The following is a 23,125-nucleotide window of genomic DNA, read 5'->3' as shown; positions in this document are numbered from 1 at the left end:
AGGTGCCTGGGTGGCTCAGTCGTTAAGCTTCTGCCTTCAACTCAGGTCATGATCCCGGGATCCTGGGATCGAGCGCCGCATCGGGCTCCCTGCTTGGTTTGAAGCCTGCCTCTCCCTCTCCTACTCCCCTGGCTTATATTCCCTCTCTCTGTGTGTCTTTCTCTCTCAAATAAATACAATATTTTAAGAAAATTTTTAAGTGCTCTCTATTAGCAATAATCGCGCCTCGGATAAACCTCATTGGCTACGATACTGCCACTGCGCAAAGCTTTAAGTGCTCTCTATACCCAGCGTGGGACTCAAACTCACAGCCCTGAGATCCAAAGTCACATGGTCTTCCGACTGAGCCAGCCAGACTCCTCTAGCTTTATTTCTTATAGCCGATCTTTGTCCAACTGATAGGATACCAGAATTTACTTGGGGAACGTTTGAAAAATACAGATTACCTGGTTCTAGCCCAGATTTATTGTATCAAAATAACTAGCAGAGCCTGGCATCTCTATATTTGTAAAGCTCCCCCTCTTCTGAGTCCCCAGCCAGTTAGAGGGCAACTGCCACAGGGTGGGGGTACTCATGTGCTTCGTCACAGCTTTGAGCTCCTTTGTGTTCTTACTTTTACAGCATATTTAGTATTTATTTCAAATGAGGCCATTACTACACTGAGGCAGGAAAAAGGAACTGACCCATGTAGCTTTTGAATATATACCCTCAGACTAAAGAAAAAAGAACTATAAACAAATACTGAACTCTAATTAGTAGGTTTGTTTTTCACAGTGGTATATGGGTTAGCAATTCTGAAACTAGTTACTGTTCTAGAATGGAGCAGATAGGTAAATATTTTGTGGATAATGAGAGTCAGTTTTTTTGTTTTTTTTAATTGCCAGAAACGGGAGTTCCTGTAAGTATGGAAGGTGGGAAAGGCTAGAAGGAACCCTGTGAGGTCAGGTGGGCATTGGAGTCACCAGATGAACTCATGGTTTTTCTGTGCAGATACAGACATAGATGTGTAGATGCGTGTGTCTTCATGTTTATGCGTATGTATTTCCTAGTTCTGTTTGTTGAGAGGGCTTAGAAGCAAGGGTACTCTGGTAGCAAGCCATGAGTACACCTCAGCCCAGATCCTGCCTGTTAATAATCTCATAAGAACCATGTTGAGAAATGACTGATGCTGGGGCTTGGGTGGGAACATCACAGGTGAGCTTGTAATATCCTGTTGTGCCAGAAAGTAAGGATGTGCTTGAAGAATGATGGGTCATGTCAGAGGAACGCAGGAGCCAATTTGAAGGGGCTCCTCCTGGGGAGATCTGGGACAATTGGAGGATCAAGTAAATAATAGATTGTAACTCATGAAATAAAGAGCCCATGACTATACTAATAGGTAAACAAATATGTAAATAAATGGGGGTGAGAGGAATGGTGTGTTTTTTGTTTTTTAATTTTTTTTTCTAATATTTTATTTATTTATTTGACAGAGAGAGACAGAGCAAGAGAGGGAACACAAGCGGGGGAGTGGGAGAGGGAGAAGCAGACTTCCCACTGAGCAGGGAGCCCAACACAGGGCTTGATCCCAGGACTCCAGGATCATGACCTGAGCCAAAGGCAGATGCTTAACTGACTGAGCCACCCAGGCACGCCCTGTTTTTGTTTTTTCAGTAGAAGGATAGAGTAGGAGCGGTGAAGATTTTAAAAATCTGTATGTGACCATCACCATGGCAGTAAAAATTGTTTCAGTCAAGAATCCTTGGGCGGGGTGAAGATTTTCGGGTCAAATCTGTATGTGACCATCACCATGGCAGTAAAAATTGTTTCAGTCAAGAATCCTTGATGGATGCTAAAATGAACAGGAAGGTTTGTTGTGAAATAGAAGAGATAATCTCTTCCCAAGCTACTTCTTAACTAATTACAGAGAGACTTTAGAGAACCCTGGTGGATTGTGCCTCAACCGAGAGATCAAAGTTGATATTCCGGGAATGGGAGAGAAAGAGCTCATGCATCCAGAGAGGGCGCACTGGGGAGGACACGCCATCACGCCAGATTCCCTGTCCAGAGTGCGTAGTGTGAGTCCGGTTATGAGGAAGCGTCAGACCAGCTCGAATGGAAGAATATGCTGTGAAGTAAATTGTTTGTTCTCTTCAAAGTATCACAGAGAACTGAGGAATTCTTGTTCCAGATTAAAGGAGAATAAAGATGCAAAAACTAAGTAGAATGGAGAATTCTGGATCGAACCCAAGAGTAGGGGAGGGTTTTTATTTCTTTGGCTCTCAAGGACATTAGTGGGACAGTTGATGAAATTTGAAAAAGGTCTGTAGATTAGATATACTCTATCAATGTTAATTTCATGGTTTGTGTAATTGTTTCAAATACTCTGAGGTATTTGGGGGCAAATGCTGGATCGTTCAGGAAGAAGAGTATGTACAGATACAGAGAAATAACGATAAATGTGGTAGAATGTTAACTTTTGGGAAATCTGGATGAAGTTATACAGGAATTCTGTGTACAGTTTTTCTGTATGTCTAAAATTATTTCAGAAGTTAAAAATAAGGGCACCTGGGTGGCTCAGTCGGTTGGTTGAGCATCTGACTTTGACTCAGGTCATCTCCAGGTCCTGTTATCCAGCCCTGCATCAGGCTCCCTGCTTGGCAGGGTGTCTGCTTCTCCCTCCCTCTTTCTCTCTCTCTCTCTCCCCTTCTCCCTTTGCCACTATGTGCTTGCTCCGTCTGTCAAATAAATAAATGAAATATTTTTTAAAAAGTTAAAAATGAGCAAAAACAATCTCCAAACACACTGCTTCTCAACTCCTAGAAAAATGCTGATTTGGTAGCTGATAAGTAATATTTGCAAAGGGCTTACTGATGACATCTGCAGGGTCCATAGAAGGGCGTATTTTAACAGCACATCTTTATCATCTCTTCTGATGGTGGGGGGGTCTGAAGCTGGTCTTCTGTAGGTACAGTTCGTCTGCAAAAGAGCTGTAGAGGTTCCCTAGATTTTCAAGGGTGCCTAGGGACCCTTGCTGTGGGAGATACACCGCACATCACCAAACAACAAAGCCTTGATGAATCAGGTAGGAGATGATGAACCAGTCTCCCTGGCCTCCACTATGGGGCTTTGCTCTGCAAAAAAGAATTTCCTCTGTCGAACAGTAGTGGGAGGCAGACTGTAGGGGGTATATTTGCATGTAAACAAGTTCCATTCACCTTCTGTCTGGAGCTGGGTAGGAACTTACTAAAAATACAAGTGGGGGCTTGGAGGCAGGTACTGGGGGGACAAAGGGCATAGATATAGTGGTGGCTTCTTGTAAGTCACTTCCCCCTGCTGAGCCTTATTTGTTGTAGGGTGGATTAAAGATGAGGTGCTCTAATGCGCTGTCTATGTATACCCAGAGCCAGAATGAGTGTTCAAAGCCAGTGCTCCAAAGTGTTAGCTTTGTTCCAGCCTGTTTGCCATTTTCTCTTCAGCAGAGCATTCCTGAAGTTCACATGGTTGATTGGCAGCTTCTTTCACCTAGAGTCCCAGCCCCGCCTTCTGTGTGGTGCTCTCTGGGACCCGAGTTTAGATGGACCCCTCCTGATCTCCCTCTCTCCCTTTCAGATGACCGTGAGTTTTCCCGTAGGACTACCTCTCACCGTAGGACTGCCTCTCTCCGGGAGCCTTCATCAGTGCTGTGGCGCCTTTACCAGCCTCTGCCTTCAGAGCTCCTCCTTCTTATCCATTTTCAGTGACCAGACTAATCTGTCTAAAAACTGAAACCCTTCTGTGAATCTTTTTTGCCATCAAGATACAATTTAAACTTTGTGGCTTGGCATTCTAGACCCGTGACCTGCTGATTTCTTTTCTCCTTTCCATTCCCTCTGCCGTCCGTGAACCCTACACTTCTACTTAACTACTTGCTGTCACCCCATAGCGTCATCCTTCTCATTTCTTTCTTTCTTTTTTTTTTTTTTAAGATTTTATTTATTTGACAGAGAGAGACATAGTGAGAAAGGGAACACAAGCAGGGGTAGTAGGAGAGGGAGAAGCAGGCCTCTCGCCGAACAGGGAGCCCGATGTGGGGCTCGATCCCAGGACCCTGGCATTACGACCCGAGCAGAAGGGATCGCCCAATGACTGAGCCACCCAGGTGCCTTAACCCTCCCCATTTCTATACACATTTCCATTTCTTCTACCTGGAATACCCTACTTTAGCCCTTCCCATTTAACCGCCATTGCTCAGCTCCAGTGCTAGGTCCAGGAACCTAACCCCCCTTATCTGAGTTGGGTTTCCTTCCTTTGTAATCCCCATGCCACCGCCCAGACAACAGAGCTGACTTGAGGACTGTCTTCTGGGCCCCCTCGTCTCTTGACTGTCCCAACAGTGGCCTGATGCAGAACAGGGGCTTGGTCAGTGTGGGTCGATTGATTACTGAGGCCACCTGTGCCACATTTGAGGAGTTTTGCTAATTCTTTTTTCCTCTTTCTTTTTTTCTCTTCCTTAGGATTTTATTTATTTAATTTGTCAGAGAGTGAGAGAGCACAGCAGGGTGAGTGGCAGGCAGAGGGAGAAGGAGACTCAGGCTCCCTACAGAGCAGAGAGGCTTATGCCGAACTCGATCCCAGAACCCTAGGATCATAACCTGAGTTGAAGGCAGACACTTAACGACTGAGCCACCCAGGCATCCCTTATGAAATTTTTTTTAAAGATTTTATTTATTTAGGGGCGCCTGGGTGGCTCAGTGGATTAAAGCCTCTGCGTTTGGCTCAGGTCATGATCCCAGGGTCCTGGGATCGAGCCTCGAATTGGGCTCTCTGCTTAGTGGGGAACCTGCTTCCCCCTCTGTCTCTGCCTGCTGCTCTGCCTACTTGTGATCTCTTTCTCTCTATCAAATAAACAAATAAAATCTTTAAAAAAAAAAAAAAGAAAGAAAGAAAGAAAGAAAAGAAAAGAGCCTTATCCCCCAGTGAAGGGCCCTGGCCTCACCAGGTACTAGCAGAGATAGGAGCTGCTGGTTGTTAACAAGCCCTTGCTCCCTGGACCCAGGGGGTTCTCCGTCCTCTATACGCTTACAGCACAGTCCCGCAGCCAAGTCTAGAACTTACAGGTACTGTCAGTCTTATGGCACAGTGGGGAAAAGGAATCAGGCAAATTAGCACCATCTAGGCAGCTTTACAGGAGCCTAAAATAAACTAATGAAGCCACAGGTTAAGAATTAGCAAAATTCTGGGGTGAGTGGGTGGCTCAGTTGGTTAAGCATCCGACCTCGGCTCAGGTCACAATCCGAGCATCCTGGGATGGAGCCCCGCATCCACACTGGGTTCTGCTCAGCAGGGAGTCTGCTTCTCCCTCTGCCTGCCCCCCAACTCATGCTCTCTCGTAAATTTTTTTAAAAAAGATTTTGTGGGGCGCCTGGGTGGCTCAGTGGGTTGGGCCTCTGCCTTTGGCTCAGGTCATGATTTTGGAGTCCCAGGATCGAGCCCCGTTTTGGGCTCCGTGCTTTCTACTTCCCTTCCTCTCTCATTGCCTGCCTCTGCATACTATCTCTATAAAATAAGTAAATAAAATCTTTAAAAATATATATATTTATTTAGGGGCTCCTGGGTGGCTCAGCCATTAAGTGTCTGTTTTCAGCTCAGGTCATGATCTCGGTCCTGGGATCGGGTGAGCAACCTGCTCAGAGGGAAGCCTGCTTCTCCCTCTCTCGCTCTCCCTGCTTCTGTTCCCTCTCTTGCTGTCTCTCTCTCTGTCAAATAAATAAAATCTTTTTATTTTTTTAAGACTTTATTGGGGTGCCTGGGTGGCTCAGGGGTTAAAGCCTCTGCCTTTGGCTCAGGTCATGATCCCAGGGTCCTGGGATCAGGCCCCACATCGGGCTCTCTGCTCAGCAGGGAGCCTGCTTCCTCCTTTCTCTCTGCCTGCCTCTCTGCCTGCTTGTGATCTGTCAAATAAATAAATAAATAATCTTTAAAAAGAGAAAAAGATTTAATTTATTTATTTGACAGAGAGAGATCACAGGCAGGCAGAGAGGCAGGCAGAAAGAGAGGGGCAAGCAGGCTCCCCACTGAGCAGAGAGCCCAAAATGGGGCTCGATTCCAGGACCCTGAGATCAGGACCTGAGCTGAAGGCAGAGGCCTGACCCACTGAGCCACCCAGGTGCCCCCTGGGCTCTTTTCTAAGGTGACTAATTGTTCTCAGTTCGTAAATCTAGCCAGACAAGTTTGGGGTTCACGTTTTCTTTCTCCTGTCAGTAGAATGTTCTCAGTCACCTATGCCTTGAAGTCTCTAGATTTGGATCTAGAAAGAAGTTTAGGTCCCAGCTGTGCTATGTATTTCTTGACCTTAAGCAAATCCCTTTACTTCGTGTCCTCTGTAGAGATGGAGAAGTTTTAGAGAACTTTGTCCTCGCGATGATCATATATACAAGAGCCTTCAAAGTAGTTCTGTTTCTCCTTTTTTAAATTGTAAAAGTGAGACAGATTAGTAAAATATATGGGTAACTTAGAGGAAACTGCCATTACTTGTGTTTTCGCCTAGAACTTTTTTATTTTATTTTTTTTTAGTTTTTAAATATTTTTATTTATTTATTTGACAGAGATCACAAGTAGAGGCAGACAGAGAGAGAGGAGGAAGCAGGCTCCCCTGAGCAGAGCAGAGCTCCCCGAGCAGAGAGCCCGATGTGGGGCTTGATCCCAGGACCCCGGGATCATGACCTGAGTCGAAGGCAGAGGTTTTAACCCACTGAGCCACCCAGGCGCCCCTAGAACTTTCTTTTTTAAAGGTTTATTTAACTTTTTAGTAACCTCTGCACTCAGCCTGGGGCTCAAACCTGTAATCCTGAGATTGAAAGTCGCATGCTCTTAAATGAGCCAGCCAGGCGCCCCTAGAACTTCTGGTATTTTATACCCCATTTTTCCTCCTCTCTGTGTGGAATCTTTCGCAAAGTATCTTGATGGTGGATGCTTTGAAATAATTTTTTTCCTGTTGTAGACTAGAAAACTTACTTCATACCTCCCGCTTCAGTTCTCCCTGCCCTCACCACACTCCTTACTTACGTCCCTGCTGTGATGATTTGTAATTGTCTTTGTCTCCAGGCCTCAGCTTGATTTGGTGATCAGTTCTGTTCAGAAGGAACTTCTTATTTTAGAATTTGAGACCTTTGCACACCGGGTCAAGGGCAGCCATTCCTGTTGGGGTCTGGCATTCCCCACTGGGTGTTTTGGTGTCCAGCAATGACAAGGACCACTGAGGAGAAGATGGCCACAGGGAAGTGGTTTCTGATAAGGGGGTGGCTGTCAAGTACTTGTTGATTTGCTGCTGTCATGACCACAGATGTTTAAAAATAATTTGTAGGAAGGGCAAAAGAAAAAAAAAAGGCAGTGGTTTTTTTGGTGGTTGTTGTTCTGTTTGGGTTTTTTGGTGCCACTGCCTTATCAGTGGTAGAGAACACAGACCGCAGCCATTCAGAAAGGAAGGCAGTGCCATGTGAGAGAAGAGAGGTGAGGGGAAGGGCAGAGGTGACCCATAAGTGCAGTCTAGTGCCTCAGGGCCATCAGCGCATAACCTGGTGAAAAAACCGTCCTGGTGAGGCACCTGCTCCGCTCTTCAGTGTGACAAGTGGGCATAACCCTGAGTCTGCCTCATGGGCCACAGGGATCAAACGGAGCCCCGGCCCATGTTGTACATTCATAATTGTCGATTAAGGGCTTTACATGTGTCACAATCCCATTTATCTTCATAACTCCCTTGGAGAGCAGATCTTACTATGATTGCCCAGTGTCCTGGAAGGACACGGACTGTTGGGCAGACCAAGTCATTTGTCCAGGGTCACCAAACCTAGTAAGTGTCTAAATGTTGCCCAACGCAGTCAGGTTTTAATGACAGCTGAGCCTTGAACAACACAGATTGGAAATGTGCAGGTCCACGCACATGAATTTTTTATTTTTATAAATATAGTACAGTACTGTAAAGTATATTTTCTCTTCTCTCTGATTTTCTTTACAACATTTCCTTTTCTCTAGTTTATTGTAGGAATACAGTATGTAACAGTTACAACATGAGTATTTTTTGTTTGTTTTTTTAAGATTTTATTTATTTATTTGACAGAGGGAGAGAGATCACAAGTAGGCAGAGAGGCAGGCAGAGAGAGGGGGAAGCAGGTCCCTGCCGAGCAGAGAGCCTGATGCAGGGCTCGATCCCAGGACCCTGAGATCATGACCCGAGCTAAAGACAGAGGCTTAGCCCTCTGAGCCACCCAGGCACCCCTAACATGAGTATTTGTTAATCAACTGTTTCTCTTACTACTAAGGCTTCCGGGCAGCGGTAGGCTCTTAGTAGTGACGTTTTTGGAGAACCCAAATTATATGTGGATTTTCGAGTTCATAGTTGGAGTGAGGGGTCAGTGCCCCTAAACTCCTGTGTTGTTCAAGGGTTGACTGTATTAGCATTACCAGTAACGGCATTATGTCCATTTTAACAATTCTGAACTTCACAAGAGCCCTGGGACATTTCCTTATTCCAGTCTGGCAGATGGGAACCTGACGCCCCCAAGAGCAGATTGCAATAATGGGCTGCATTGTCAGCGAGACCTGCCTGCTCGTTTGCTTTGCAGCCCTCCATCTCCCCCCCCCCCCGCCCCCCGCATTAGCCTGTGTTGGAGCTCCTCTCGGGCCCCCAGCCCAGCTGCAGTCCTTGTTCAACGCCTCCCATCTTTTCTCTGACTGTCAGACAACAGTCACGGGAATGTCCTGTGCCATCTTCACTCGGTGAGAGTGGTTGGCAGAGAGCAGCAGATGCCCAGAGTCAAGGTCATGTGCCACTCAAGTGCTGGGTTAGAGAAAAGCCCCTGTCTCCCTGCTGCTTGTGACCAGGCAGGGTGAGTGTGAATGCAGAGGGCTCTGTCAGAACAGCTCTGTGAGTCGAGGGCGCTGTCGGTGGAGCTGGTAGAGAAAGGGCCCAGAGGCAGGGGGGCGGGGGGGGGCGGCTGTGGATCATCTCTTGCCCTCTGTGTGATTGTCTCTGTGTTTCACAGTTGCTTTGTCCTTTTCTTTTTGCAAGTTGCAGTCTTTGCATATTAGTCAAAGTGTTCTACTTCAAAGGTAAGAGTCAAGCTCAGGAATCACTTCACATTTTCTAGAGGAGAACCCGTATTTGGCCAGACAAGAGTCTGACCGAGTAGTTGGCATTATTCTAAACTGGTGGGCTCTGGGGTGGGAAGCCAGATCTATCTGAAGTGATTTTTATTTTGTGAACTAGGGTGTCTCCTATCTTGTCTATACTGCTAGGGAGGCGGTATAGCATTGAGGTTATGAGTATGGTAACCTTTGAGTGTCCCTTGTGACCCTGACCCTTGTGACCCTGAGCCTCTCTGTCCTCAGCCTCAGTTTCCCACCTCTAGAATGGGGTGAGAACAGTTGTACCATATTACATCATTCTGCTTTATTTTTATATAGTGGAGTGCATTCCAAATACAGGATATTATAGGACTTCTTTTTTTAAGGTTTTATTTAAGTAAGCTCCACACCCAGTGTGGGGCTCAAACTCACAACCCCTAGATCAAGAGTGACACACTTTACTGACTGAGCCAGCCAGGTGCCCTTGTAGAATTTTTTGTTTGTTTGTTTGTTTTTTAAAAGATTTTATTTATTTATTTGACAGAGATCACAAGTAGGCAGAGAGGCAGGCAGGCTGAGAAAGGAGGAAGCAGGCTCCCTGCAGAGCAGAGAGCCTGATGCGGGGCTCCATCCCAGGACCCTGAGACCATGACCTGAGCTGAAGGCAGAGGCTTACCCCACTGAGCCACCCAGGCGCCCCGAATTTTTTGTTTTTAACATAAATGTTGCCAAAAACATAGTACCAAACATGCTTTTTAAAAAAAAAAAAATTTTTTTTTTTTTTTTTTAAATTTTAGTTACTTATTTGACAGAAAGAGATCACAAGCAGGCAGAGAGGCAGGCAGAGAGAGGAAGGGAAGCAGGCTCCCCGCCAAGCAGAGAGCCCGACGCGGGGCTTGATCCCAGGACCCTGAGATCATGACCTGAGCCAGAGGCAGAGGCTTTAACCCACTGAGCCACCCCGGCGCCCCTAAAAAATTTTTTTAAGATTTCTTTATCTTTAGAGAGAGGGGGTGGAAGGGAGGGGCAGAGGGAAAGAATCTTTCAAGCAGACTCCCTGCCAAGTGAGGAGGCTGACAGGAGGCTTGATCCCACAAATCAGGAGATGGTGGCCTGAGCTGAAACCAAGAGTTGGATGCCTAACCAGCTGAGCCACCCAGGTGCGCCTGACTAAAATCTGCTGAAATATAATTTTAATAGATGAATAATATTCTAACCTGTCAATATGTTTTATGTAACCATCCTACTATCTGATGTGAAATTATTTTCAGATTTTCTGTGGTATAAATAACATGACAGGGACCATTTATATATAATTCAATCACTGGCCAAGGGGCATGACCCTTTGTAAAGATCCTCTGTACCACATTTTCTTTTGGTTTACTGAGCATTTACCCTCCCACCAGAGCTCTGTGACAAAGCAGTTCCCTCTGCCTTCTTGATTAGGTGAGTAATCTTGGCCTTTAATTTGGTAGGCAAAACCCGGCATCTTGTTTTCAGGTCACTTCTGAGAAATAGCATTCCCCCACCCCCACCCCCAATCCGTAACTTCTATGCGGCTGTTTCAAATTCTTTTCAGAAGAGAGTGAGATGTAAATAACATGAGACAGTTTTCTTGTTCTGTTTTGAGCTGTTTTGTGATGAGGTCCCACACCAGGTTTCACTGGAGAGGTGAAAGGGTGGCCAGGGCTTGGAGCTCAGAGGGGGCATTTCAGAGCGAGTCCTTTGGGAGGCCACTGCAGTGGTGAGGCTCTCTGGAGAGTGAGATCAAAGTAGTGTGCGGCCATGGTGACAAGACTTATGAACATGCCCTCTGTGGATGGCTGGACCTGGGACTGTCTGGGTCACTTCTGGGTCCCCAGCACAACTCAGCACAGGTGGAGTGCGGGTGCTCAGGAAGTGTTTGTGGATGGAAAAATGAATGAATGAATGAATGAATGAATACATGCACACACCTACTTGTAAGTTTCTGTGGTTAAAGAGTGAGGTACAAGAAGGGGCAGGTAATGTGGAACTGAGCTGAGCAGATGACCAGGCACCTCAAAAGGCAGAAGGCTGCGAGAGTCTAACTCACAGTGACTTCCCTAAAACATCACTGGCTTCCCCAACCCAGCTCTGTCCCTTCTTTGAGCTTCATGCCTGCGGGCCGGCTTTTCTGCACCTTTAGCCCTCAGATAGGCCTTGAAAGCCAGATTTCATCTCCTTTCTCTTGTGAGGACACATGTGGTGCATTGTATATGGTTTTTTGTTTCTTGCTGGACTTTCCAGATCTGCCATGTTTGTAAGGAACAGATCCATCTTGGGTATGTTTAAAACTCTATTCAATTCTCTTAATAGAAGAGCAGGCCTGTTTAGGATGGGTGAGGATCCTGTGTAGTTGTTGGGAGCCCTTCTCCCCACTCATGTGTGACCGCTTCCCATCCTTTGCCAAACACTGAAGCTTCCCACGGAGTGGAGATTTTCTCAGTGCCCACTATAGGGCATGCCCTGTGCTGGGCATTAAGTAGAGAATAGTGAACAAAGAGGATACGGTTTCTGTCCCACGAGTGCAAAAATCCAGCTGAGGAGACAAATTCGGTCCTTGTACAAGTGAATTTACACGAATGACTGTAAAATCACATGCTGAGATCCGGGCATTGGAGGAAAGCGGGCAGGGGATGTGCTGCGGACCAGGATTGCTCAGAGCCGAGTCCCTGTAGTCCTCGGAGTGCACAGCTAAGTTAGTGAGGGTGGCAGAGTCAAGTGGGGAATTTTGACACAAAGTCTGTCCTGTTTCTCTGAGGGCGTGCAAGCTGAGCTTACGGCGATTGTGGAGGAGTGGGGGTCCTGGAGTGCTGTCCTTTACGCCGTGCTCACGCTGCACCTGGCACTGTCCCTGATGCTTTATGGGGACTGCTTACTTCCCTGAGTCCTTAAAACCTGTAAGGGAAGTGCTCTTATGATTCCCATTTTACAGAGGCGGCTCAAGGATATTGTCACGTGCTCAAAGTCACAGTAAGTGGGAAAATTGGGATCCAGCCCAGGCAGTCTGGCTCCAGCGCTGTGGTCTCTACTGCTGCTCCCTGCCCATTTCAAAACCCCCTTGGCTCTGAGGAGCAGCATGTGGATGTGCCGGGGGTGAGTGTGCCCAGGGTCAGTGTTCAGGCCTGGTGGCCAGTGGGGACAAGCTGGTCCACCCAGTGAGACCACCCCGTTCCATCCAGTGATGCTCTCAGAGTGCCTTTGCTGGTTCCCAGCTTTTGTTAACTCTGTATGTGGTTTTGTCACCTTCCCTGAATGCTCTGAGAGAGCAGAGTATGCGTTTTGCTTTCCCCTGTGCCGCTCAGGGCCTGGCACAGTCGGTGCTCATTATGGATTTATGTATTTGTTTTTATCGAGATGTACTTGATCTATAACACTATATTTCAGGTTACAACATGATTTGATATTTGTATGCACTGTGAAATTATCACAATAATTCTAGTTATTACCATCCTTGGTATGTATGTATTGAGAAGAACAGTTGATCAACCTTGAGACCTCATGTTTTGGCTTAAAAGGCTGTGGGGAGTAGGGGTGCCTGGGTGGCTTGGTCGTGTTCAGGATCTGACTTAATTTTGGCTCGGGTCATGATCTCAGGGTTGTCAGATCAAGCCCTGCTCAGTGCAGAGTCTGTTTAAGACTCTCCCTCTGCCCCTCCATCTGCTCAAGCACTCGTGCTCTGTCTCTTTCTCAGTAAATAAGTAGATAAACACAATCTTTAAAGGGGGGGGGCTGTAGGGTAGGAGGATAACTTTCCTTTTTTTCTTTCTCTCTCTCTCCCTTTCTTCCTCTCTCCATTTCTCCCTTTCTCTCTTCTTTCTTCCTTTCGTTTTCCTTCCTTCCTTCCTTCCTTTTTCTCTTCTTTTCCTTTCCTTTCTTTTTTATATGTGAGCCAGGAGTCCAGCCGATCTTCAGGCCATTCTCAGAGATAATGAGTCTCCACTAAGTGAGCCAGCCTGGGGAGAACAGGTCTGTGGGAGTCTGGAGAGCTCCAGAGAGATTGGAGCAGGGGTGTCAGGTACAGAGAAGCTTTTAGGTATCAGGCATAGGAGGTTTTGTGTAGATTTGTTTTTTTTACCCCCTCACTTGAGCTATTTTGGGGGACAACAATTGATTTAGGGCTAATTTGGAACATTAACTTCATTTTCTCCCCTATAAATGTGCTATTTTGGGGGGGGCTTATTGATTATGCTAAATATAATTCTGTTTAAATGTAATAGAAATTTGTAGAAAGAAATACAGTGATTAATAGTACTGCTTTCCAGATTTCTGTTACAACACAAATCTGATACTCTGATTCAGTTTAAATTTGAATTTGAATGTTAATTTCTTTTTATCAAAATGGTAGTATATTCACATGTACATAGTTTTTTTCCCTAACAAATGAAAAGGTGCTTGGTTTCTCCTTTTTGAAATTTGCCTTTTTGCATTACACGGGCAAGTCCTGAACTTGGGCAGAGACACTAGCCTATCATCTGTAGCGATGAATGTCATTCCCTTAGACTTTAACAACCTGAGTTAATTAAAAGGTTCAGATGAAGTTAATCAAGTTTGGAACTCTAATTTTGTGCAGTGTTTTGATATGATGCGATGAGTCATCTTTTGGCAGAGCAGCTCTCCATCCCTGACAATATTTGATCTTAACAGAACAGTTTTATAATCTGGAAACTGGTGAGGAGGTGCACTTCAGGAGTGCAGAGTCAACAGTGGGGTGTGTGTGTGTGTGTGTGTGTCTGTCTGTCTGGCGGTTTGGGAGGGGTGAAAAGCAGAACAAAGAGGAGAATTTAATAAGCAAGAGCTTGTTAAGGGATAGGGTCAGTTCTGGGGCTGCTGCCTGTCCGGGACATGGGCTTCTCCCTGTCCTCCCCACCACTGCTGACTGGAGTGCTGACATTTGAAAAAGAGTGAAAAATACAGCTTCTGTTTGCTTTGCTGCAAGTAAGTGGCCGGACTGCCTGGCCCCCTTCCCAGAGGCCGTGAGAGGACTTCAGATGCGGTCAGCGAGGTATCTGGACGGTGCCAGCCTGCCGGCCCTCAGCCAGGCGGCCTGCACCAGGACCAGGCAGGGGGCCCAGAGCAACAGCAGGGCCAGCTGCTGGCCGCCTTTGCTCTCCTCCTCTTCGCACCATCTTATTTCTTTCTGGGGTAGAGCTGCTCTTCCACTCTGAAGATTGATGGGCAAGGTTTTGTATGGCCTCTGCCTCCACTTCTCACCCCCCTGAACTAGCAACTTAAAATTAATGGAACAGTTGGGAGAGGGCAGGGCCCATCTGGAAAATGTATCTCACAAAAATGTGGTTGAATAGGAGTCCTCCTGAGGTCAGGGCAGGGAGCCAGACCACTTAGAATCCTTAGGCCTGTGTTCCTGATTGTCTTAACATTTCTCCTGGATTCGATTAGGGTTAAGAAACACGGATTCTGAAGCCAGATCTGAGTTGGCATTTCTTCCCCACTGCTGATTACTGACAGTCACATTGACCAAGCCACTGCATCTCTTTGAACTTCAGTTTCTTCATCAGTGCAGCGGGGAGCACAATACCTATCTCACCGGGTCGTTGAGGACAAGCGTCAATGCCCATTAAATGTTTAGAACAGTGCCTGGCATGCTGTAGGCACTCTTTGTTTTCCAATTATTATAATGGTCTGAGCTTTGTTCCAAGAGCTGTATTTTTTAACCAAAAGATGAAAAGCTTTTGTGGCGGACCTGGAAAAATGATCCCCTCCCCTCCGTCCCTCGTGACAGTTGGTGCTTCTGTTGCAGTGACACAGAAAGGAGAGGATCACATAGGAGGTGGCCTAGCGCAGTTCCCACACAGTTGCCACCGGGCCTTGGGGTGTGCAGTGCGAGTAGCTTGCTCTCAGCATTGCCTCCGTCATTGCTCGGGAGACACAGATACTCATTCTGGGTCTGTCCTTATGTACTCTCGGGAGTGATTGACAGGAATAGTGAAGACATTCAATACAGTCCGCCCAGGGTATCTTCTCTTTTGGGCCTGACCAGCAGATTTCCAGATTCCTTTGTCTTAACAGGACATTGGTCTAAAGTCTTTTCTCTGCCCTGCCCCCAAGTGCTTATTACTTGATTGCATTTATTTCCTCCAGATTGGAATCCCAGCAACACATCTGCCGAGTTAAGTGAGGTTTAGGGGACAGCGGTTTGGTCTTAGACAGCATCCAAATGGTCATCAGCTCTGAGTTGGCTGCCAAGTGGTCCAGTAGCTTTGAAGATTCTATGAGCTGTGTCTTTTTTTTTTTCCTTTCTTTTTTTTTAAAGATTGTGGTTATTTGAGAGAGAGCACACGGGGAATGGGGAAGAACAGAGGGAGAGGGACAAACAGCCTCCACACTGAGTGCAGAGCCCCACATGGTCTCAATCCCATGACCCGAGTTGAAATCAAGAGTTGGACACTCAACTGACTGAGCCACCCGCGTGCCCTGGAGCTGTGTTCTGAAAAAGAGGAAAATTGGGGCACCTGGGGGACTCAGTCATTAAGTGTCTGCCTTTGGCTCAGGTCGTGATCCCAGAGTCCTGGGATCGAGCCTCGCATCGGGCTCCCTGCTCAGCGGGAAGCCTGCTTCTCCCTCTCGCACTCCCTCTGCCTGTGTTCCCTCTCTCGCTGTGTCTCTGTCAAATAAATAAATGAAATCTTTAACAAGAAAAAGAAAACAAGGAGAAGGATGGATTCCTTAGTCCAGGGTGGCTTCCAAATCCTTGAATTTTTAAAGAGCCTCGTAGCAGTTAGATCATTTTCCAGTCCACCTTAATTTTTAGGGAAGAGCCCCTTGTACAGATAGAGAGTATATTGTTGAACAAGTTCACTTTTCCAGTCAGCAGTTCTCGATAAGACTTGAAAGGAAACACTTCTTAAACTGGGAAGCCCCTTTGGGGCCTGAGCTACTGTCCCAGAACACTAGCCCCCATCTCTGTCCACCCGCACTCAAAGCGGCAATGTCATGGGTTGGGGGAGGCATTGCCCTAGAGATGGGGCTCCAGGCCAGCTCTGTGCCACCTTGGGGAGCTTGCAGGGAATAAGGACATCATGCCCCCAGCATGCAGTGAACATCTTGGACAAGGTGTGGTGGCAGTAGAAGGTGCTGGTATTTTAATCAGTCTTGGGCTCCTGCCTGTGTCTTTTTGTTGGGGTTAAAAATTCAACCCCTATTAGGCTCTCATTACACAGTAGCTCTGATTTGCTGCCATCATCTGAACCTTTCCTCTGGTTCACAAGCAAAATTAAACATTCGTTTCTAGAGGTTGACATAATTATTGTACCGAGGGAGGTTTTGTTTATAATGACCTGCCTGTCTGATGAGTCTGAGCATTTGGCTGACCTTCTGGCTGAAGCAGCCCTTTGAACTGATGCCTAGAACGCATGCCTCCCGATCCTGATCTGTCTTGTGGGTCGTAATTGGGTCTTCTCTCTCTGCTTGAGGCTTCTCCCCTACTTCCCTACCCCTATATTCACACACATGCGACCCAGTTACTACTTCCTTTGGGAGTCCTTGCCTGACACCACCCCACCGAGGACATCAGATCCTCTTGTTACGCTACTGTGGCACTCGTCACAGTAATTCTAGTTTTGTAATTTTCAATTGCTGCTCTGTGTTTGTGAATAAATGAAAGTAGATTATCTTTCACTTGGCCCTCCTTTTAATTAATGTACCAATTTCTGTGTTTACGTTCTCAATATCTGTAAGCATTTGTTAATGAAAAGACTTGGTGGTGGGGGGGTGCATGAGTAGCTAAGTTGGCTGAGTGTCAGACTCTTTGATTTCAGCTTGGGTCATGATTTCAGCATCAGGGAATCAGGCCCCACGTTGGGCTCTACACTCAGCATAGAGCCTGCTTTTCTCTCTCCCTCTGCTCTTGTTCTCTTTCTCTCTCTCAAATAAACAGAATCTTAAAAAAAAAGAAAGAAAGAAGGACTTGGTTTTTAACCTGCCTCCTTTGCCTTTCTTAGTGCTCCTGAAGTTCCGCACAGATAAAGGAAGAGATCCTAATTCTGATACCTTCGGGGAAGATTCTGAGTTGCTGCTCCAGATTCGAAACGACGTGCTTGACTCCCTGGGTGTTAGTCCTGACCTGCTTCCCGAAGACTTTGTCAGGTTAGTCTCGGTGTTTATCACAGGTTAGCCTGGATTGATAAATGTCTGCTTTCAGCGTTTGCCTTAATTTGCGCAGATCCCTTATTAAGAACGAAAGTACCGAGAAGAGACTCCTTCGCCACATTCTGCCTACTCCCATTGGTCTCTGATATAGCACCATGTGTGAAACCGGAAGAGAGGTTATCTTTTGTCATAGATCATTTATATTCATATGGCTGAAAGTTCAAGATAATGTGAAATCTATATACACTCCTCTCTGCCTTTCTCTTTTCACTTTGCATTATCTTTTAGGACTATTTCCAGATCGGTACCTAGATTCCTCCTCTGTGCCTGCTGCCCTGTGGTGTTTCAGCACGGGAGCACCGCGGTTTATTGAACCCGTCCCATACAGACTCCGGTGGTGGCCAGGCTTCTGTTACCACATAGTGCGGGGCCTTGTGCGTATCATTTTGTAGGTGTGCAGGTACAGCTGCAGGATCCGTCTCTGGAAAGGGAGTGGCTGGGTCAGAAGATTGTGGTTTTATCATTTGGTAGGTTTGACCCCATTGCCCTCCATGATCACTTAACCAGTTTCTGCCGTCAGCAGCAAGAGCATCCGTGCTCCCAGCTTCCACTCCCTTGGATCCTGAGATGCCTTCGCCCTAGGCGACCAGTCTTTTGCTCTCCTACTCAGCGGGTTTAGGATTTAATAGGAAAGGTCCAGATGGTGACTGTGTCAGGAACCCATATCCAGGCTGTTCTGGGATCCTGTCACATTCTTTCAGTGTCTTTGGGAGGAGGGTGTGGAAGGCCTCCAGCTGGAGGTGCTAGTGATGGCAGCTGGACTGAGTTTATTGAGCAACAGTTATGTCCCGGGCATTGTGGTCGTTCTCTTCTGGACATGATCTCCTTCACAGCAACCCATTTTACAGGTGAGGAAAAGTTAAATCAAAGCTTGGAGAAGGGAGCACCTGGGGGGCTCAGGCAGTTAAGTGTCTGCCTTCAGCCCAGGTCCTGGTCTAAGGGTCCTGGGATTGAGCTCTGCACTGGGCTCCCTGCTCGGTGGGAGCCTGCTTCTCCCTCTCCCACTCCCACACCTCTGCTTGTATTCCTCTCTGGCGGTCTCTCTGTCAAATAAATGGGTAAAATAAAAAACAAAAACAAAAACAAAACAAAAAAAATTTTTCTTTATTATTTGAGAGCATGAGGAGGGAAGGGGCAGAGGTAGAGGACAAGCAGACTCCCTACTGTCCCTACTGAGCAGGCAGCCTGACATGGGGCTTGATCCCAGGACTCCAAGATCATGAACTGAGGCTAAGGCAGATGCTTAACTGACTAAGCCAGGCAGGCACCCCCCGTACCACCACATTTAACTGTCAAATTCATCCCTTTAAGTACGCATTATTATTATTATTATTATTATTATTAAATTCTAACTGTTTTCCCGTTAAAATGAAGACACTGATGCTCAGAAAGATATTATCACTTACCCAAGGTTTTATTATATAGTCCACTATATCTATACATATACACATATATAGTATATAATGATAGAGGTCACACCCAGGTCTTAACCTCACTGCTGCCTTGGTTTCTTTTCAACAATAAAGTTAATCAGGGTCCTTTCAACAATAAAGTTAATCAGGGTCCCTTCTGTTCCTAGTCCCTACTTAACTTTACTTGTGTCTGGGAACCTTATTTATTTATTTATTTGACAGGGAGAGAGACACAGTGAGAGAGGGAACACAAGCAGGGGGAGTGGGAGAGGGAGAAGCAAGCGCAGGGAGCCTGATGCGGGGCTCGATCCCAGGACCCTGAGATCATGACCTGAGCAGAAGGCAGACGTTCAATGACTGAGCCACCCCCGCGCCCCAGGGGAATCTCATTTAGACCCTACCAAAGCCCAACCAGTATAGGCCCAGCAGTGGGCCTTGAACCACCTGCCAAGCCATCAGCCAAAAAGAGGCAGCCATTCACAGCCATTTTAGGTTGACACTGTGTAGTCAGGGGCTGAGATGCTGCAGGCTGCAGTGGGGTCCCCGTCTCCTGCTAACAGCCAGATATGCGTCTGTTGGGGGAGGAAGATCGTGTGTAAGAAGCAAGTGGTGTCCGCTCTGCGCTTCACAGTGGGAGGCGGGGCTAGGCCACAGGCTTGCCCGGGGCTGGGTGCCTGGCTGTGAGTATGCATTTTCGTGAACTGATTGGGGCACCTTGAATCAAGAACGGCTTGCCTGTGCACTGCAAGCCTCGCCTCCCCAGAAGGAAAAAGCCGGAGCCTAACTAGCTGCTGGCTGGTTTTCTCTCCAGGTGTTCTCTCTGCCGCCTCTCAGCAGAAACCACTTTCCATTGTCCAGGCCCTTGTGCGCTCAGGCGCTTCCGCTGCCCTGTAAGTAAGAGGTGTTTGGTGGCCTCGTGGAGTATCTGTGGATAGATAGGTGGAGATGAGGCCTGAGATGGACCCGGGATGCTGGCAAGGAAATGAGCCGCCGTCTGGCAGCTGAGCTACCCTCACAAATTGCCGGCGGCCAGCTCTGAGCAGGGTATGCCCACTTGAATCTGGAAAGCTGTGCACAAGCCTTCTTTCCTCTCATCTGTCTGTGTTCTCAGACACTGTCCTTTATGTCAGGTCATTTTTTCTCTTTCAGAAAGTTTTATTGCTTTTCTGATTATGAAAGTAACAGTTTGGGAGCACCTGGGTGCCTCAGTTGAGCGTCTGCCTTCGGCTCAGGTTATAATGCCAGGGTCCTGGGATCGAGCCCCACATCAGTCTCCTGCTCAGTGGGAGTCTGCCTCTCCCTCTCCCCTGCTGTGTTCCTTCTCTCACTGCCTCTCTCTCTCTGTCAAATAAATAAAACCTTTAAAGAAAAAAAAAAAATAACGGTTGCCCATTTCCAGAAAGTATTAAAAGAACAGGATCATTCATGGTCCCACTGTTGAGAAGTGGCCACTGGTAATGTTTCAGGGTTTTATCTCAGAGGCTTCTCTATTTACTTTTTTTTTTTTTTTTTTAAGATTTTTAAATTTAATTTAATCTATTTATTTGACAGAGAAAGAGATCACAAGTAGGCAAAGAGGCAGGCAGAGAGAGAAAGGGGAAAGTAGGCTCCCCACCGAGCAGAGAGCCTGATGGCAGGGCTGGATCCCAGGACCCTGAGAGCGTGACCTGAGCCGAAGGCAGTCTTAACCCACTGAGCCACCCAGGCGCCCTTCTATTTACTATTTATTCATAATTTTTTTCTCTTTTTAAATATCAAAATGAGATCATGCTTAATATATAATAGCCTTATTTTTTTCAGCATATCATGGGCCTGTTTGCGGCAAACACACAGATCAATAGCCTCACTGGTGCTTCCATGTCTCATTGTGGGATAGCTGGTAATTTAATTTACTTAACCATTATGTTGGTGGGTGTTTAAGTTATAGATACTTTGTCACTATTATAAACATTCATAATTCGTATATGTAATATAACTTTTATTGTTTAATACTTTTTTAATTTGGCAAAGTATACACAATATAAAATGTAGGATTTTAACCTATTTTTTTCTTTTCTTTTTTAATTTTTTTTTTAAGCAAATTATGCCGTGTTTTGTTTTGTTTTGTTTTGTTTTAAGATTTTATTTATTTATTTGAGAGAGACAGGGAGAGAGAGCATGAGTGAGGAGAAGGGCAGAGAGAGAAGCAGACTCCCCGTAGAGCTGGGAGCCCGATGCGGGACTCAATCCCGGGACTCCGAGATCATGACCTGAGCCGAAGGCAGTTGTCCAACCAACTGAGCCACCCAGGCATCCCTTTCTTTTCTTTTTTAATTTTTAAGTAATCTCCATACCCAGTGTGGGGTTCAGATTTACAACCATAAGGTTAAGAGTCTCATGCTCTGCCCCCTGAGCCAGTCAGGCGCCACCATTTAAACATTTTTTTTAAGGTTTATTTATTTTAGAGGGAGAGCCTGGGAGGAGGGGCAGAGGGCGAGAGAGAGTCCTGAAGCCTACTTTCCACTGAGCACAGAGCCCAGAGCAGGGCTCAGTCTCACCACCTGGAGACTAATGACCCAAGCTGAAACCAACAGTTGGCTGCTTATCTGACTGAGCCACCCAGGCGCCCCAGACCATTCTTAAATGTACATTCGAGGGCACCTGGCTGGTTTAGTTGGTGGAGTGTACAACTCTAGTTGGTGGAGTGATCTCAGGGTTGTGAGTTTGAGCCCCACATTGAGTACAGAGATTACTTAAAACCTTAAAGGGGCGCCTGGTGGCTCAGTAAATTAAAACCTTTGCCTTCGGCTCAGATCATGATCCCAGGGTCCTGGGATCGAGCCCCGTATCTGGCTCTTTGCTCAGTAGGGAGCCTGCTTCCCCCTACCCCATAAGCCTGCCTCTCTGCCTACTTTTGATCTCTTCCTGTCACATAAATAAGTAAAATCTTTTAAAAAAATGTTCAATTCATCAGCATTAAGTTTATTCACATTGTTGTGCAGACATTACTACTGTCCATTTCCAGAACTTTTTCCTCATCCTAAACTAAAAATCTTTGCTCATTAAACAATAACTTCCCATTCTGCCTTCCCCCAGCCTCTGGTAATTACCTCTGTTCTGCTTTCTGTCTCTATGAATTTAATTAGTCTAAGTATTTCATGTAAGCAGAATCCTACCATATTTATCCTTTTGTGAAGTTACTGTTTTTTTAAATTACAGAAATAGTATGCATGTTATGGAAAATCTGATATAGTACCAAATAAATTCAGAGATGAAAATCACTCATAATTCTATTACCCAGGGAAAACCACTGACCCTTTGTTATTATATCTTCTTACACATTTTCTTAGAATATATAAAGTCAACAAAATCCTTTGCAGATTTTTTTTAGAAGACCTATATAGTCATTCACAAGGGTGTTGGGAAAAGGCGCAGTCTTTTTAGGAAGCAGTTTGGAAATACATATCAGGAGTCATTACAGTGTTCTCTCTTGGGCCCAGTCATTTTCCTTGATAATGAGACTATACCCTGAAGAAATCATGTGAACCAAGTATTTCTGGTACAGAGGATATTCATGGGCCGTGTGGGATGACTCAGCAGTTAAGCGTCTGTCTGACTCTTGATCTTAGTTCAGGGCGTGATCACAGGGTCTTGAGTTTGAGTCCTACGTGGGGCTCCATGCTGGTGTGTAGCTAAATAAATATATATATATTATCATATTTAAAAGTGAAATTGGAAAGGCATTAAGGAGTTAATTACACAGAACAGTGCACAGATAAATGTTTATTATGAAAAGCGCCAAGCATATAGAAAAATAAAACGAATCAGACAGTAGTGAATATACTCAAGTAGTTAGCTTCAGTTGTTAATATTTTGCTTTTTCTTCTAGGGGAAGGGCCATACTGATGACGTGATGCTTAAGGATGCATCCAAGTTGTCAGTTGCATTTGGTTCTGACTCTTCTCATCTAGGAGCTGGCACACTACAGCTTGCCACCTGGTTTTGTAAATAAAGTTTTATTCCACACCTACTCATTTATGTATTATCTGTGACAGCTTTTGTAGAGTTTTTACAACTCTTTAACAGCAGACTTAAAGAGTTTAAACAGGGACCATATGGCCTATAAAACCAAAAAAAATTTATTGTCAATTACTTTACAGAGAACATTTTCCAACTCCCAATCTAGAACAGTTTACCACTTTTTTTTTTTTTTTTTTTTTAAGTCGGCCAGTTAAATTATAGAATGTCCTGTATTCTGGATTCATGTGATTGTTCTTCAATTGGTGCTTGTTTTGCCTTGTTTAATTTTTATTATTTAGATTTGTTTCCTTAGTGGTATTTTTATTTATTTTTTTGTCAGTAGGGTTTGTTTGTTTGTTTGTTTGTTTGTATTTTTGGTGGTTTTGTTTGTTTGTTTAATCATACACAGCAGGGTACCTGACTGGCTCAGTTTGAAGAGC

At 45.8% G+C, this 23,125-nt stretch overlaps 1 protein-coding gene, 1 long non-coding RNA gene and 1 pseudogene across 3 annotated transcripts in view; 2 read left to right on the top strand and 1 right to left on the bottom strand.

The window, feature by feature from the left end:
• Positions 1–23,125, top strand: part of SAE1 (SUMO1 activating enzyme subunit 1) — an 81,209-nt gene that overhangs the window by 44,919 nt on the left and 13,165 nt on the right. For both annotated transcript variants that reach the window (XM_013063932.2, XM_004767502.3), the window contains one exon: positions 17,067–17,211. In XM_013063932.2, coding sequence (XP_012919386.1) covers positions 17,067–17,211 — 145 coding nt within the window. The remainder of the gene's footprint in view (positions 1–17,066; positions 17,212–23,125) is intronic.
• LOC123391307 lies at positions 157–270 on the bottom strand (annotated as a pseudogene).
• Positions 18,446–23,024, top strand: LOC123391180. Its single transcript, XR_006605819.1, has 3 exons — positions 18,446–19,576; positions 20,487–20,565; positions 22,555–23,024. It is a non-coding gene; the product is annotated as an uncharacterized LOC123391180 (long non-coding RNA).

The sequence above is a fragment of the Mustela putorius genome, unplaced genomic scaffold (assembly GCF_011764305.1).
Source record: "Mustela putorius furo isolate JIRA1106 unplaced genomic scaffold, ASM1176430v1.1 tig00000196_pilon_pilon_pilon, whole genome shotgun sequence".
Taxonomy (NCBI): domain Eukaryota; kingdom Metazoa; phylum Chordata; class Mammalia; order Carnivora; family Mustelidae; genus Mustela; species Mustela putorius.
Note: the sequence above shows the minus strand (reverse complement) of the source record. Positions and strands in the feature narration are given on the sequence as shown.